General features: G+C 40.9%; 1 protein-coding gene across 4 annotated transcripts in view; it reads right to left on the reverse strand.

Moving 5' to 3' along the window:
- The window catches only part of slco1c1 (solute carrier organic anion transporter family, member 1C1), a 60,701-nt gene that overhangs the window by 23,902 nt on the left and 18,068 nt on the right, over positions 1–18,731 (reverse strand). For all 4 annotated transcript variants that reach the window (XM_021563582.3, XM_021563583.3, XM_090200401.1 and 1 more), the window contains exon 3: positions 12,317–12,458. In XM_021563582.3, the coding sequence (XP_021419257.3) occupies positions 12,317–12,458 (142 nt within the window). The remainder of the gene's footprint in view (positions 1–12,316; positions 12,459–18,731) is intronic.

An 18,731-nucleotide genomic window follows, 5' to 3' on the forward strand; every position in this document is an offset into this window, starting at 1 on the left:
CTCCATAATGTCTCATCTGTAGGTGCTACAAAGCAAAAATTGGTGTCATATGAAGTTTTACCGCTTGCTCTGTAATATGAGTAGTATTTTGATTTCAATAACAACACATTTTTTCAATAATATATTAAAATAGAAAAATATAAACATGTATTTTCCGAATGAACTGCCAATGTATTTGGCAAATGTTTCAATATATTGTTGTAAATAATATATACAGTTCATTCGGAACGTATTCAGACCCCTAGACTTTTTCCACATTTTGTTACGTTACAGCCTTATTCTAATATTGATTAAATGTTTTTTTTTCCTTCATCAAACTACAAACATGTATTAATGCATTAAAAAGCAAATGTATTAAAAATAAAAAACTGAAATATCACATTTACATAAGTATTCAGCGTCAAGTCTTGTTGGGTATGACGCTACAAGCTTAGCACACCTGTATTTGGGGAGTTTCTCCCATTCTTCTCTGCAGATCCTCTCAAGTTCTGTCAGGTTGGATGGTTGAGTGTTGCTACACAGCTATTTTCAGGTCTCTCCAGAGATATTCGATTGGGCTCAAGTCCGGGCTCTGGCTGGGCCACTCAAGGACATTCAAAGACTTGTCTTAAAGCCACTCCTGCATTGTCTTGGCTGTGTGGTTATGGTTGTTGTCCTGTTGGAATGTGAACCTTTGCCCCAGTCTTAGGTCTGGAACCTTTGCCCCTTCCTGCACTATGTAGCAGGTTTTCAACAAGGATCTCTCTGTACTTTGCCTCGATCCTGACTAATCTTCCAGTCCCTGCCGCTGAAAAACATCCCCACAACATGATACTGCCACCACCATGCTTCAGCGTAGGGACGGTGCCAGGTTTCCTCCAGACGTGACGCTTGGCATTCAGGACAAAGAGTTCAAGCATGGTTTCATCAGACCAGAGAATCTTGTCATTAGGTGTCGTTTGTCTACCTCCAAGCGGGCTGTCATGTGTCTTTTACTGAGGAGTGGCTTCTGTCTGGCCACTCTACCATAAAGGCGTGATTGATGGAGTACTGCCGAGATGGTTGTCCTTCTGGAAGCTTCTCCCATCTCCACAGAGGAACTCTAGAGCACTATCAGAGTGACAATTGGGTTCTTGGTCACCTCCCTGACCATGGCCCTTTTCCCGCTATTGCTCAGTTTCACCGGGCGGCCAGCTCTAGGAAGAGTCTTGGTGGTTCCAAACTTCTTCCACTTAAGGGGCGGCAGGTAGCCTAGTGGTTAGAGTGTTGGGCTAGTAACCAAAAGGTTGCTAGATCAAATCCCTGAGCTGACAAGGTAAAAAGCTGTCGCTCTGCCCCTGAACAAGGCAGTTAAACCACTGCTCCTAGGCCGTCAATGTAAATAAGAATTTGTTCTTAACTGACTTGCCTAGTTAAATAATGATGGAGGCCACTGTGTTCTTGGGGACCTTCAATAATGCAGACATTTTGTGGTACCCTTCCCCAGATCTCTGCCTTGACACAAACTTGTCTCTGTGCTCTACAGACAATTCCTTCGACCTCGTGGCTTGTTTTTATTGTTGACATGCACTGTGGGACCTTATATAGAGAGGTGTGTGCCTTTCCAAATCATGTTCAATCAATTGAATTTACCACAAGTAGACTCAAATGAAGTTGAAGAAACCTCTCAAGGATGATCAATGGAAACAGGATGCACATGAGCTCAATTTCGAGTCTCATAGCAAAGGGTCTGAATACTTATGTAAATAAGGTATTTCTGTTTTTTATATTTATAAATTTGCAAACATTTAAAAAAAAACTTTTCACTTTTGATTATGGGGTATTGTGTGTAGATTGCTCAGGATTTTAAAAAACGTAATCCATTTTAGAATAAGGCTGTAACGTAACAACATTTTGGAAAACGTAAAGGTGTCTATTGGTATATCAAAGTTCCAGAGTTGGATCTCTGCTAGTTTTAAAGTTATGGCCCATTTAATACAGAGAAATTGGCATAGTAGGTAACATAACCAATCACAACCCTCCTTTCACTTATATCATTGCACTTCCTGCAAATCACCAGAAGGTGACCATTTGGAATCCATTTTCACATTCCCTCCGTTGGTAATGCTTACAAATTGGATCATAAGAAAAGAAGAACCCTCCAAATCGAATGACCGAATTGAATTACTGTGCCGTGGCCTGGATAGAGAGAGAGGAGAGCGGGGGGTTGGGGTAGAGTGAGAGAGAGAGAGTGAGAGAGAGAGGTAGGGGTGTGTGTGAGAGAGAGAGAGAGAGAGAGAGAAAAAGAGGGGGGGAAGTTGATAGAGGAGAGAGAGGGAAAGTTAGGGAAAGAAAGAGCGAGAGAGTTATAAACTTAGAGAGAGAGAAAATTGGGTAGTGGAGGAGAGCAGTGGGCAATAAAGACTTTAATGAGGTAAAACAAAAGCAGCCATTTCATGATTGAACCAATTGTTGTTTTTCAAGGATGGAGGGATGACGTCCATTCCTTAAGAACCTCCATCAGCTCTCATTATTAAGAGGAGTGAGTAGGCTATTCTCCCAGTGTGCTGGGTTTGGAAAGTCCCACTTCAGAAACCTGTTGTAGAATGTCTAAACTTCTGAACTCCTGAAATAACTGTTCTCTGACTAAGGCCAACCTAGCACTTGGAAATACCAGATAGTTAATCATTTTCGCCTAAAATGACATACCCAAATCTAACTGTCTGTAGCTCAGGACCTGAAGCAGGAACTCTGGAACTTTGATATACCCATAGACACCTTTACGTTTTCCAAATATGCATATTCTTGATACCATTTGAAAGCAAACACTTTAAAGTTTGTGGAAATGTTAAATTAATGTAGGAAAATGTAACACATTAGATCTGGTAAAAGATAATACAAAGAAAAAAACATGCGTTTCTTTTCTTTTTTTGGTACCATCATCTTTGAAACGCAAGAGAAAGGCCAATATATGACTTAGGAATCTAGGTGCAATTCAGATTTTGGCCATTAGATAGCAGCAGTGTATGTGCAAAATTTTAGACTGATCCAATGAACCTTTGCATTTCTGTTAGAAATGTTGTATCAAGACTGCACAAATGTGCCTGATTTCCTTGTTATTTACAACCTCATGCTAATCGCATTAGCCTACATTAGCTCAAATGTCCCGCGGGAGACCAACCAATCCTGTAGAGGCTATTAAAGAGTCATTGTCATTAGTTCAAAATATTGCTTACGGAAAATAACTTTTTTTTTTGTGCTGAGAGCTATTATGCTGAAAAAAACTGAACTCACTGCTCTCTGATTGTGAGTGTGTTGTATTTTCCTTCATTTAGAATACTGTGTGGACTAGAATAACTGCTTTGTTTGTTACTAAGGGTTTACCAAAAGGGATACGTCTCTATGATTTGAGCACTTCAAGAGGCACAGAGTACATCCTGCTATTAGAGAGTTGTTAAATACCGAAAGGCCTTCGAGGCTAGTCTATGGAGCTCTCCTGAGTTGCTTCAGCACTTTTATCTCTCCCTGTGGTTGGGGGCATTGGAGCCATGACAAGAGGCACACATCGCATCCTGGTTTCCGTCTACTCTATACAGAAAGGCCCTTGAGGTGAGCTGAAGGGTTGGACTAAAAATATTTATTTTTAACTTAGCAAAAAAAGAAATATCCCTTTTTCAGGACCCTGTCTTACAAAGATAATTTGTAAAAATCCAAATAACTTCACAGATCTTCATTGTAAAGGGTTTAAACACTGCTTCCCATGCTTGTTCAATGAACCATAAACAATTAATGAACATGCACCTGTGGAACGGTTGTTAAGACACTAACAGTTTACAGACGGTAGGCAATTAAGGTCACAGTTATGAAAACTTAGGACACTAAAGAGGCCTTTCAACTGAACCTGAAAAACACCAAAAGAAAGAAGATGCCCAGGGTCCCTGCTCATCTGCGTGAATAATATAATTTATATGTTTAAAGATAATGAGTAAATAATTCTACCCTGAAAATAGGGATTATAGTTTATGTACACACACACACACACACACACGTTTGGAATTTTTATTTGAATTAAACACGTGAATTCTTTTGATAAAGGAATGTTCTGGGAACCTGGGATACAACATGTAGAAAATGTTTGACAGTTTTTCTTTAATTTGTCTAATAGAGTAAGAAACACTTCTTTGAAAGGCTGGTATGACTTTTGACCTCTTTCATGGCTTTCCTGTGTGGTCTGATCAGCCTCACGGGAAGGCCATTTGGATAATGAATTTAAGATCATTTGTAATACTGATTTTAAGGTAATTTGTGTCATTGGTAATTATGATGGAGTTTATAGTTCTTTGACATATTTGTAATTTGAACCAATGAGAAGAAAGAAAAGGGCATAGCCTTTGACTGAGGGTAAGCTTCCTTATGTCTATTTTCCTATGACCATAAGAGTACAATATTTTTTCTTCGTGGAGTTTTTCATAGTAGTGATTTTGATCTGATTATGTCATTTGAAATGTTATTTCATCTTTTGACCTGTCGTAGTATTTTTATACATTACCTAGCTAAGTTTTACTCTCCCTTGGGTAATCAGCTGTTGTTGTATGCAGTGTAAGAAATTTAACACAACAAGGCTGTGAAATTGATATAATAGTATTATTATATTTTGTTGTTGAACAAGGTTATAAAATTAGCAAGAATAAGTTTAATAATGGTAGACTTATGTTAAGTATTTAGGACATATTCTGTCACGACTTCCACTGAAGGTGGCTCCTCTCCCTGGTCAGGCGGTGCTCGGTGGTCGTCGTCGCCGGCCTACTAGCTGCCACCGATCCATTTTTCCTTTTCGTTTGTGTCTGTCTGTTTTTGGTTACACCTGTATCCTATTAGTTAATTCCGGTGGGTTTATTAACCTCCGCTGCCTTCTAGTCTTTGTGCGGGATTATTTGCTGTGTTTGCTCCGTTAGGGGTGCGTGTTTGTGCCACAGGGTTTTTTTTCTCACAGTCGTTGTACCGCTGGTACTGTATTAGGAGTAGAGGTTTCTCCTCTGTGTGTTTCGTGATTTTCCCTATGTGTGGCGACTTCGTTGGGGTGTGTTTCCCCACCTGTTGTTGTTGGATTGGGACTTTATAATAAAGACTGTGCCACTGGAAATTCCTTTCTCTCCTGCTCCTGACGCCTGCACCTACCTCTTCTTAGGAGGCACCTAACATATTCTGAGCCAACAGGACAGGGATATATGACATCTGTGGTGATTCAGGAGCATTGAGGGTATCGAGATAAACTTGATCAACCTGGTAATAATCTTAGAGATTACTACCATTGACATGTTGAATTTTCTAAATATCCATGAGTGCAGACAGGGAGAAAATATTTGGAAACAACCCATATTTGATACTGACTGTTATAAGAAAGAGCAACAGACAGATAGTAGAAAAGGCAGATGGAGAAGGGCTCCCCCGCCCTTTGCTGAGCCCTAAAGTGACCTTGATGGTTTGGGAGTATTAGGAGGAGGAGGAGGAGGAGGAGGGGGGGAAGGAAGTGAGCAAGATAGAGAGAGAGCAGAAGGAATTTGAGGAGAATGAGAGGGAGAGACTGGGAGTGAGGAGCAGGAGACCTGGAGTGTTACGAAGGTTAGAATCTCATAATAATCCAGGATTGAGAGAAGATAGAAGTGACACGGAATAGTTAGATGACGATGAGAAGATACCCCAATTCCCACTCATAACCTTACCCAACCCCAGAGCTGGGGACGGAACATAACCAGACACGATAGAAGTCTATAGTGCATGGACACAGAGGAATGTAGCAAGGGCATTAGAAGGACTCGCACATCCTAAGACAGGAATAGAGGGATTCAGAAGAGATTTGGTACAAGGATAAGTTGCCCATACTACCTAAGTCATTGTTTAGATACAGTGAGGCAAAAAAGTATTTAGTCAGCCACCAATTGTGCACGTTCTCCCACTTAAAAAGATGAGAGAGGCCTGTAATTTTCATCATAGGTACACTTCAACTATGACAGACAAAATGAGAGAAAAAAAATCCAGAAAATCACATTGTAGGATTTTTAATGAATTTATTTGCAAATTATGGTGGAAAATAAGTATAAAGGTTAATCTGGGTAAAAAGGAAGTGAGAGTAGAGCAAGGAAAGGATGTCTCAGGTGAGTTCTATGTAGACCAAATGGGTTCTCTGACCCCTTGGCAGTCTATAACTATGGGCCTTTATGGAAGATATCTGTGCAGGTCCCCGTGTAATTCATGGAATCAGGTCATAGCTCATACATAGAGAGAAGGCTATGTAAATTCACACACCCAATATGGAAACAGATTGAGTATAGTAAAGGTGAGGGTTTTTGACTGTGTACCGGAGCAAGGGAAGTATTGCATAAAGGTACAAATTACCATTAGAAATATAAAGAAAGAGGATCTCGGGTTATGGTATGTTAGTTTTGACCAGGTTTCGGTCGACACTACGAGACCATTCCGGGTAGCAGAGGTTAGAGCCGGTGATAGTTCTACGGCCAGTCAGAGTCCAAGCAGTTCCCCATACAAAACGGATGTAGTCATCCAGAGCCAAGGACCGGTGCGGATAGTTCAGACGAAAGATCTTAAGGAATTGATTGAGGTGGAGACTGGGTTTGGGGATTCCAACCTATGGTTGGAATGGATTCAGTATACAGCTAGATCAGTAGCTAAAGAATAATGTTATGCCTGCGCCACAGCCAAACCTCAGTTGACAACCATCCCCTTTCCACTCAATGGAATTAATTCAGCCAGGGGAATGGCCTGTATGTTAAAGCTGTTCATGAAGGCAGGGAAGCCAGACAATGACAATTGCACTGATCTGCATTATCTGAATCCCCATGTGCACATTACATCCAGACTTCCCCCTTTCACAGTTGCAGGAGGAAACCATTATTGTATGGCTCGATACAACACACACGGACGGAACGTATTGGAAGTAAGAACATGCAATAGAATAGAGAATGTTACAACCTACGAGACAATGAGGGACCTGACTGGTAGGTTGAGTTCCGAGGACTTTAGTAAGATAAAAAGGCCTAGAGCGGATGTCTGATGGTTGTGTGGAGGTATGAAGCTGTGGCCTAACCTGCCTACAAATCGGACCGGTATTTGTGCATTAGTACAGTTAGGCATGCCCTTCACCCTTATCAGACAAAGACCTAGTGCCAAGAGAGATAAGGAGTGCTCCGTCAGGGTCCTTTGACAATAGAGTTTACATTGATAGCATTGGGGTTCCAAGGGGGTGCCTGATGAGTTCAAAGCTAAAAAATCAGATATTGGCTGGATTGGAATCAAGCATCTTCTGGTGGTCAACTCTCAATAAAAATGTAGATTGGATAAATTATATCTACTATAACCAACAGTGTTTCATCAACTATACTAGAGATGCGATAAAAGGGTTAGCAGATGTTGGGGAATAATCAGGATTGGTTGATAACATAGGTAAGATGTTTTATATTCATCATATGTTTGTAAGTTACTTCTCATCAGAATGTTATTTTTGTATAATACTATGGCGGGGTTGCAGTATCTGTTCTATGTCAAGACTAAGTTGCTTGGGCCGGAGAGAGGGGAGAGGTCAAGCGTGTATCTCTTGGCTCCACAATGTCTGTGTGCCAGTCAGTGTGTCTCTGTGATCTTGTCAAGATAGGATGGATTTGATATATGCCTGTTTATGGTTCTGAGTTTGAGAAAATAACATAGTTTAGGAGACAAAGCTGAACGATAAATTATGCCTATGCTGTCTGGCTATGTGTGTCTTTTGCTATTAAAGGATCTCAGCTGCAATGTGTAAGGGACTCTCAGAGAATTCATTGATAGACACTGAATTGATCTGAGAGTCACAGGGTTGTGATAGATCTCATATATTTAAAGATGGACTTTGTGATAACTAACTCTGACTTGTGTGTGGTTTGCTCTCATGATTTGGTAAATAGAGGAAATTTCCACGACACAGAACAAACAGCTGCAACTAGTATGATGGTATGGCAGAATAGAATAGCATTGGATATGCTACTGGCTGAGAAGGGAGGGGTGTGTGTGATATTCGGATCAGAATGTTGTACTTTTATCCCCGATAACACAGCTCCAGACGGATCAGTGACCAAGGCCCTAGCTGGTTTAACCACGTTAGCTTACGAATTAGCAGAGAACTCTGGGGTGGATAATTCTCTAACAAATTGGTTTGACAGTATGTTTGGGAAATGGAAAAATGTCATAATCACTGTGTTGTGGGCAACCTTCACCTGTATGACTGTGTTGGAATTATGTGGCTGTTGTTTGATTCCGTATATGCAAGGTCTCATTTCCAAGACTCTGGAGAGGTCAATGATGCAACAAATGGTGAGATACGGACCGATTCCGAGCTTCGACCAGTGGGAGGACGAATACAGATCTCCAGGCCTAGGAGATGGCTCTGTTTCTTTTAACCACGGGCAGCCAATGTTAGATGATACTATCTTCAATGTTTAGACAGACGGTTCCTTTCATGAAGATTATGATGAAAATCCTAACAGGAAGAGTTATAATTGGACATAGGCCTAGAACAGTCATTGATGAGTATTGAATGTAAATACATGTATTGGTTTGGTTTATTCTTGTATAACGTATTTTTCCATATAGTGTTTGATATATCAGTGTGTATTATTTAGTCATTAAGGGTGGATTGATAAAATAATTTATATGTCTAAGATAATGATTAAATAATTCTACCCTGAAACCTAACTATTAGGGATTATAGTTTATGTAGCATGTATAAGGAATAATTAAAGTATTACATGTAAGTCCAACTAGGCTCAGTAGAGACCTGTAAGGGAGAGAAATACATGTGCCTAAGAAAATACAGAGAACAATTAAACTGTGTTTGACCCAACCTGGCTAGAACTCTGAGAAACTTATGATAGGACAGGGAGTACTTCTCAAGGTTTCCATAATCTCGGGGGAATGGAACTGTCAGCTGGGTAGTGATACACAGTGGTGAGAACTATGGAGAAGGATACAACTCACCTACTGTTTGTGTGTATGTATGTGCGTAGGATACCTACTGTTTGTATGGAAGTATGTGCGTAAGTAAGGAGCAAGGTATAAAATGGAAGTCTTTGTATAATGGACTTCAGAGTACTCTCATGAAAAAACATTTGACTATTGTAAGCTGGGACTCTTGTCTGTTTCATTCAACCAGAATCTTACAAACTCTGGGTTGCAGACTGAGTAGATTACTTGAAGTTTATGAACATTGATAACGAAATTATCATAACAACATCACACCTGTGGGACTGGTACAGGATGGCAACAAAAACTGCCCGAGTTTCACCAGGAACGCACAATCACTCCATCAGTGCTCAGACTGTCCGCAACAGGCTGAGAGAGGCTGGACTGAGGGCTTGTAGGCCTGTTGTAAGCATCACCGGAGTCCCTGGACCAGACAGGACTTACAAAAAGTGGTCTTCACTGACGAGTCACGGTTTTGTCTCACCAGGGATGATGGTTGGATTCGCGTTTATCATCGAAGGAATGAGCATTACACCAAGGCCTGCACTCTGGAGCGTGATCCATTTGGAGGGGAGTGTCCGTCATGGTCTGGGGCGGTGTGTCACAGCATCATCGGACTGAGCTTGTTGTCTTGCAGGCAATCTCAACGCTGTGCGTCACAGCGAAGACATCCTCCTCCCTCATGTGGTACCCTTCCTGCAGGCTCATCCTGACATGACCCTCCAGCATGACAATGCCACCAGCAATACTGCTTGTTCAGTGCCTGATTTCCTGCAAGTCAAGAATGTCAGTGTTCTGTCATGGCCAGCAAAAGAGCCCGGATCTCAATCTCATTGAGCATGTCTGGGACCTGTTGGATCGGAGGGTGAGGGCTAGGGCCATTCCCCCCAGAAATGTCCGGGAACTTGCAAGAACTGGCAAATCTGGTGCAGTCCATGAGGAGGAGATGCACTGCAGTACTTAATGCACGTGGTGACCACACCAGATACGACTGTTACTTTTGATTTTGACCCCCCATTTGTTCAGGGACACATTATTCCATTTCTGTTAGTCACGTCTCTGTGGAACTTGTTCAGTTTATATCTCAGTTGTTGAATCTTGTTATGTTCAAACAAATATTTACATATGTTAAGTTTGCTGAAAATAAACGCAGTTGACAGTGAGAGGACGTTTCTTTTTTTGTTGAGTTCAGGTTCAGAACTTTTGTGAAACAGCACAGTTGGAGAATATATGGCAAATAGAAATCCATTTCAGATGGTCTTCGGGGATAGATGGGAGGGGTTGGGGGTAGCTGAAGGATGGGACTGAAAACAAACAAAATATAACTAATGTAAAATGTACTGTGTCCGTAAAATGCATATAATATGTATAAGCTGGAAGTAGAAGCCCATGTGTTGTTCTCCATTAGTTTACTCCAATTAGGGGAAGGATGCTAGGGTTAGGAGAAAACCGGTCAAAAGTTTTAGAAGACCTACTCATTCAAGGGTTTTTCTTTATTTGTATTATGTCTAAAATGTAGAATAATAGTGAAGACATACGAGCAACGGACATTCGACTGGTGGAAATTTGTTGTTTGGTCTGATGAGTACAAATTTGAGATTTTTGGCTCCAACCGCCGTGTCTTTGTGAGATGGTGTATTTCCCAACGTAAAAGCATGAAATAGGAGGTGTTATGGTGTTTGCTGGTGACACTGTCTGTGATTTATTTGGAATTCAAGACATACTTAACCAGCATGGCTACCACAGCATTCTGCAGCTGGTTGAGAGAATGCCAAGAGCGTGCAAAGCTGTCATCAAGGTAAAGGGTGGCTATTTGAAGAATCTCAAAAATAAAATATATTTTGATTTGTTTAACACTTTTTTGGTTACTACATGATTCCATATGTGTTATTTTATAGTTTTGATGTCTTCACTATTATTCTACAATGTAGAAAATAGTACAAATAAAGAAAAACCCTTGAATGAGAAGGTTTTCAAAAACATTTGACCAGCAGTGTATATATTTTATATACATATAAGAAATACATGGGGGATTGGAAATTATGCGTGATAATTTGGAAATTATGCAGACAATTACATTGATGGAAGCCACAATCTGTCTGTATTATTAACGCTGATCTAGCCCCCCCCCCCCCCCCCCCCCCCCCCCAAAAGAAAGGCTTAAGGTAGAGAGGTGTTTCTATATACTCCTAAAGCTTGGGCTGAAGGGAGACTCTACGAGGACACTGCAAAATGGCTAATTATAAACTAAAACTGACCCCTTACCTTAACCTTAACCAAACCCATAGAGACGGAATCCACAGTAGGGGGAAACGGCGCAATTCGCTGCTAGAGACATGAGCATTTCACTGCACATGCGATACCATCTGCAAATCTGTGTACGTGACCAATACACTTTGATTTGGATTTGATTTGATGTTTGAACTGGGCCATGACAGTTTCTCAAAGAAGGTGCAATGGTAAGTTTGATCAGATTTCTAAAAGGTGTAGGCAGAATATGTTTCAGTGACTTGCATGCCGCCTATAGCGAGAGCCAAACAAGCGCATTCTGCAAGATTGATTGTCTATTCAAACCATTTAAAAGTAAATGCTTCAGCCAACACCTCCTAATCAAAACACAAATTGTTGTTCAATATTTTGTTTATCAGTGCATCATTGTGTTTATATCTCCTTCCTTGGTATAGGCTCTGAGATTAAATAGGCTATGATGTTGCCCTCTTACCACACAGCAATATGGTAGCCTACCCATCATGTCAAATATTTTAAGTAGGCACGCTTGGCTATTGAATGAGCGTTGGATAAATGGTAGCCTAATATTTGTTCTGTAGCGGGAATAAACCAGTCATGTCAGAAAAGGAGAGACATGTCCTGCAATATGATTATGATTTAGGCCTATATAATAAAATATATTAGGCTACATGCTGCTATGCTATCTTCTTAACAACATCTAATGCATCTGTTTTATCATTAGGCAGACGTTTGAAGTTTTGTATGAATAATTCTCGTGCATCAAACACCATCTCCCCCATAAGAACAATATCTGCTTGCAATACAATCGATCAACCACTAGAAGTTGTGCGTACGAATGGTCTGGGCTGTACACTTTCCCACAAGTTCAAAATTAATAAATACTAACCTTTGTGGGAAATCTGGTGCACACAAGGTTGATCGTTTTTTTGTGCACACACACCTGATAAATGAGACTCCCTAGAAGGCCTTGGTGACCCATTCATTCACATCTCTTCTCTTTCACAACAACATGGATAGAACGGAAGCCCAAAATAGCCCTGGGGATGAGGACGAGGTGAGGACTGGGGGATGGGGACCTGTGACGCAGACACTTACTTACCAATCTCAAAGCTCCCGTCGATGACGCCGGTTAGGTAACTGGGGATGTCAAAGCGCCTCTCCAGCTGGGTTATTGTGCTCTTCATGTAGCTGCCAGACAAGGCCTTGGCAAAGTAGGCAAACGACAGAGCCACAAGGAACATCTGAAGAGCATGAGGGGAAAAAGAAAGGAGAAAGGAAGGAGGCAGAAAGTGAGACATAGAAGAAAGGGGATGGGGAGAAAGAGATATTGATTGTTAATAATTAATACATATCGGGTTGTACTTGTATCCAGATTTTCATCGTCAGAGAGAGGGAGAGTTACCCCTGTGTTGCTCTAATGTACACCACAGCTCTACTTTTCATAGGCTCATTAGCCTATTTTAGCTCCTGCTAATCACATTTCCTGTTTAATATTCAACTAGGCCTACATCATAGAAGCACAGAGGAGAGGAGGATAGAAGAGGGAAAGGAAAAGGGGGGATGGAGGATGAGAGGGAAGGCAGAGTGTATCTGTAACTACAGGGTATTGAGGAAGACCCGGACAAAGAGAGGATTAAGAGTCTCCATCAGACTTAAGATGGCTCCTTATGTGAGAGACCGATGACTCAACCCTAGCAACTGATGAAGAAAGGATTGGTTTTGACTAGGAGAGGGAACTTATTCATTATGGATTGGCCTTCAATCTTAGAAAAAAAGGTGCTATCTAGAACCTAAAAGGGATCTTCGGATGTCCCCATAGGATATATTTTAAAAGAACCCTTGTTGGCTCCAGGTAGAACCCTTTTGGTTCCAAGTAGAACCCAAAATGATTCTACCTGGAACCCAAAAGGCTTTTACCTGGAACCAAAAAGTGTTATCCTATGGGGACAGCTGAAGAACCCAGTGTGTGTCCCAGTCTGTTTCTGATGTCCTTATGGAACTGTCGTGCCAAACATGTTTGGAAATTAGTGACAAGGTGTTGGCAAGTTAGCACAAACAGATCGGGGACTAGGCTAGGAAAGATGAGCTCCAGCATCCATTGCATCAGTCTTCCCGCTCTGGGCCAGTCACGACTAGCAACACCTCCCATCTCTCACAATGAGTAATGTTTGTCTTCTCACAGCGGCACGTCCACATTCCCATGGGCTTTTCCACATCAAAGACTAGCCCGGGAAACTACACTGAACAAAAATATAAACGCAACATGTAAAGTGTTGATCCATTGTTTTATGAGCTGAAATAAAAGATCCCTGAAATTTTCCATATGCATAAAAAGCTTATTTCTCTCAAATTTTGTACACAAATTTGTTCATATCCTTGTCAGTGAATATTTCTCATTTGCCAAGATAATGTATCCACCTGACAGGTATGGCATATCAAGAAGCTGATTAAACATCAGGATCATTACACAGGTGCACCTTGCGCTGGGGACCATAAAAGGCCACTCTAAAATGTGCAGTTTTGTCACACAACACAATGCCAGAGATATCTCAAGTTTTGAGGGAGCGTGCAATCGGCATGCTGACTGCAGGAATGCCCACCAGAGCAGAGCTCTGTTGCCAGAGAATTTAATGTTAATTTCTCTATCCTAAGCTGCCTCCAAAGTTGTTTTAGAGCATTTGGCAGTACATCCAACAGGCATCACAACCGCAGACTATTTGTATGGTGTTATGTGGGGGAGAGGTTTTGGTGGCGGTGTAGGTATGGTATGGGCAGGAATCGGTTACGGACAACGAAAAAAAATTGCATTTAATCCGTGGCAATTTTAGTGCACAAAAATACAGGTACGAGATCCTGAGGCCCATTATTAGGCCTGTATTCGGTATTCACATTTGTGTGAAATCCATAGATTAGGATCTAATGAATTGATTTAAATTGATTTAAATCCTCATATGAACTGTAACTCAGTAAAATCTTTTAAATTGTTGCACGTTTATATTTTTGTTCAGTATATTTTCTGAAAGGCACCAGAACACTCTTCTAGTACACATTAAAATGAGCATGTCTTTGGCATTGTAATAACTGAAAACCCAAACATTATACAGACGTTCCTGTGGCACTGTGAAAGAAAGAAAGAAAGAAAGGCGGGGTCCGAATACTCGTACTCAAAATAGAAGGCATTTTGAGTACATGTGATATGTACACTTTTTTCATAGAATTGCAAGAAAATGAGCTTTAAAACGGCAAAATGTCTGCATCCCATGAAAGAAATTGTAGAATTGCAGGAAATACGTTTTAAACCTGCAAAATGTTCTCTCCGCCAACAAGAGGGGTGTGAACGGTTTGTGTCATGATCAGTGCTTCTGCCAATTGAAATAGGAGTGGCACACACATGCGGGATGTTCCCCAATGCTGGAAGGGGGTCTGAGTGAAAAACTTTGGGAACCACTGCATTAAATGACGTATTCTTAGTATGGGTGTGTCTAGTACGTTGATATTTGTTGCTTACTGTATACAGTTTTACTAAACAGTACGTTCTAAATAGTATGATTAGTACACCGTATGTAGTTTTAGTAAGTGGTAAGAAAGACAGATTTTGAACACGACCAGAGAGTGAGAGTGAGAGAGAGAGAGAGAGAACGAGAGAGAGAGAACGAGAGAGAGAGAGATAAAGCAAGAAAGAGAGAGATGAAGCAAGAAAGAGAGAGAGAGAGACAGAGAGTGAGAGTTGAAGAGGAGACCATTTGTGGATTAAATGGCTGGTTAAACGAGTGTTTTAATGGAGTCCCTCAGCAGTGATGTCCTCTGCATGCAGGCTACAGCACACACCATCAATCCATCCAGCCAGTCAAAACTATAAAACAAACAAAGCATAGCAATCCGTTATGGTACTATTATTGTTCATTTGAGGCATTAAGAAATTAACTCATGAATGATAACACCCCAGAGAGTTTACGTTAGTATGTATGATCTACACTGGCAGCCAGACAAAAATCACTAGAAAGCACAAGCCCAATTACAGAGATAAACATCAATTCAGGCTTGCAACCACAACTGGAAGACAAGTGATAATTCAGGGTCTAATTCATGGTCGGATGGGACATTATCTCTCCCAAGTGCATTGTAATTCAAATTGGTCAGAGGGTTCCTAATGAACCTTCAAGGCTGTTCGCTTGCAATAGCGTATGCTTCATTAACAACCTCCCCCTCTTTCTAACCATACTACATTCTATTTAAAACATACTGTTTAGTACAAACGTATGCAGTAAACAACAAATATCAACATACTTCTCATCCATACTGAGAAGGCGCCATCAAATGTGAAATCACGCTTGTTCCTCGCCTGTCGTACATTATTGTGGAGCACATCCCCTATTCTGATTATCAGCTGTTGTCGAACACATGTGGGTGTGAAAAGACGATTATCTTCCTCAATAGTGTGCAACGCATTCTACTCTATGAAATAAGTATGCCCTCCTGGCATTTAAAGTATACTCGATTTGCTAAATGTCACAAACGCAAAAAAAATAATTATTATGCATACTCAAACGGCCTACTATTTAGGAAGCAAGTACGAGTATCTGGACATGGCCAATATCTCCCTCTATCTGGGTCTCCCTGTGTCTCTCTCTCTCTCCCCCCTTTCTATCTCCCACCCTCCTCTCTCTCTTAATTTTCAGACAGTCAAATCCAGAGCAGCATAGACTGTTGGGCAGGAGAGGTAGGAGAGGAAAGGCAGGAATAAGGGAAGACAGGAGAAAGGAGAGATATCTTCCCTTATTCCTTCCTTTCCTCTCTCCTGCCTGGGCCCAACAGTCAATTAGTTCTCTAATTCCCTCAGGATAGACAAAAGACACGTGAAGAATACAACCTTTTTGTTGTTCTAAGCTAATCACAGCTTCAATTCTGTAATCTCTCTCACTCTCTCGGGGGTTTGAAAATGGGTCAGAAAACCTTGGTCATGGTTCTCCCTGTGCCTTGTAGTCCTGATTGAGGGAACCAATTTCAATCAATCAAAATGTATAGAGCCCTTTTTACATCAGCCAATGTAACAAAGTGCTAATACAGAAACCCAGCCTAATACCCCAAACAGCAAGCAATGCAGATGTAGAAGCATGGTGGCTAGGAAAAACTCCCTAGAAAGGCAGGAACCTAGGATGAAACCTAGAGAGGAACCAGGCTCTGAGGGTTGGCCAGTCCTCTTCAGGCTGTGCTGGGTGGAGATTATAACAGTAGATGGCCAAGATGTTCAAAAGTTCATAGATTACTTGAGATCCACTTCACGCATGTAACCAATTCTTTCCTGCAAATAATTTAGTGTGGGTGAGCGGTTTGCTGATGTCAACATTGTGAACAGCGTGCCCCATGATGGCGGTAGGGTTATGGTATGGGCAGGCATAAGCTACAGACAACGAACACAATTACATTTTAGCGATTGCAATTTCAATGCATAGAGATACCGTGCCAAAATCCTGAGGCCCATTGTCGTGCCATTCATCTGCCAACATCACCTTATGTTTCAGCATGATAATACACAGACCCATGTCGCAAGGATCTGTACACAATTCCTGGAAGCTGAAAATGTCCTAGTGCTTCGATGGCCTGAATACTCACCAGACATGTCACCCATTGAGCATGTTTGGGATGCTCTGGATCGATGTGTGCGACAGCGTGTTCCAGTTCCTGCCAATATCCAGCAACTTCGCACAGCCAATGAAGAGGAGTAGGACAACATTCCACAGGCCACAATCAATAGCCTGATCAACTCAAATGTGAAGGAGATGTGTCGCACTTCATGAGGCAAATGGTAGTCAAACCAGATGCTGACTGGTTTTCTGATCCCCGCCCCTACCTTTGTTTCAAAGGTTTATGACCAACCGATGCATATCTGTTTTCCCAGCCATAGATTTCAGATGTCTGACTTCCTTATATGAACTGTAACTCAGTAAAATCTTTGAAATGGTTGCATGCTGCGTTTATATTTTTGTTCAGTATACATGTTCATAGAGGAGAATAATTATTTAACTTTTTTTATTTTTTTATTTTACAAAATAGAGGCATACAAAGACAAAATAAATGTGATACAGTGTGGAAATAATAACATGACTGAAGGAAATGCATGCACTTACTCATGACATTTTTTTTTAAACTTTGTTATTCAAAAACATAAATTAGTCAAAAATATGATATTTTGGCCATATTGCCTTACTCTGAGCTAGATCACAGTTAGATCACATTACACATGCATGGAAGTAGCAACCTGACCAGCAGTCAAACCTTGCACGTGACCAGAGCCCTCTGGGGCCTAATTTCCCAGAATTTACCACTACGGCTTCAGGATTTGGTAACTGGTAACTGGTAACTGCTGGTAACTCTATCGGAGGCTATTAGGATACAGAGAGCAGCAAGAGTAATCTCAGGTGCCTAAGGGTTTAGAGAAGAGCTAACAAATCCTAGCTAACAGCTAACAAATCCATTCGGCACTTCTATAAATGACATGGCATTTCTAATGTTTAGTTATTCAGAGACAGACACAGCAGCCTGGTAGATTGAACACTTTGCATAAGCTTGTCTAGTGGGACTACATAATTACACTGTCTCCTAAAATAAATATCCTGTATCAACAGAGCAAAGTAGAATCGCATGTAAGGCCTAGAATATCTCTTACACTAATAGAAAACCAATAACTCAGTGATCTGCATTTAATTGAAAGGAAAACACCGTCTGAGCCCAGCTCTGAATTTATGTCATCACATCTATGGTCCACATGTGTGTCAACATGTTTAAGTCAAATCTCACTGGCAGCAACTAGCATAGTCACAGTTAATCAGCTTTAGTTAGTCATACAGTTTCAATGCAAGGCCATACAATAGATCCTTTCTTAACACCCCAACAAAGGGTCTATAGAGTGTTCGCAGTCACAATTAACCCATGATCAACCCAAAATGGCTTTTTTTGCATGGTCATATTATGCCTATCTAGGAAACACGTGAATTAGCCATATCTATGACTAAAAAGAGAATACTTTTACAATCTGAGCTCTATTGTATCTCTTTTTTTAGATCTTTGATTTCTAAAATGTCTTCTAGCCATAGAAATGGCTACATGTGAATATTCAAACATTAGTTGATCTTAGCCATATTAGCCCCATTGCCTCATCTCATTGTGAATATGAAAGAGAAAAAGGTAGCACTTTACCTTAAAGAACAGAAATGACCAGGAAGCCCATTTAATAAGAAATAACATGGCAAAATGGTAATAAACTGATCATCTATTAATTACTCAGGCTATTTGTTTCTTTGGGGTTCATTTGAATCAAGCACCACTAATGTCACCTTAGAGAGCTTTTTATGTCTCTATTTTGGTTTGGTCAGGGTGTGATTTGGGTGGGCATTCTATGTTCCCTTTTCTATGTTTTGTATTTCTTTGTTTTGGCCGGGTATGGTTCTCAATCAGGGACAGCTGACTATCGTTGTCTCTGATTGGGAACCATACTTAGCTTTTTCCCACCTATG

Source organism: Oncorhynchus mykiss, chromosome 15, assembly GCF_057628025.1.
Source record: "Oncorhynchus mykiss isolate SJ-2025 chromosome 15, ASM5762802v1, whole genome shotgun sequence".
In the NCBI taxonomy this organism is placed as follows: domain Eukaryota; kingdom Metazoa; phylum Chordata; class Actinopteri; order Salmoniformes; family Salmonidae; genus Oncorhynchus; species Oncorhynchus mykiss.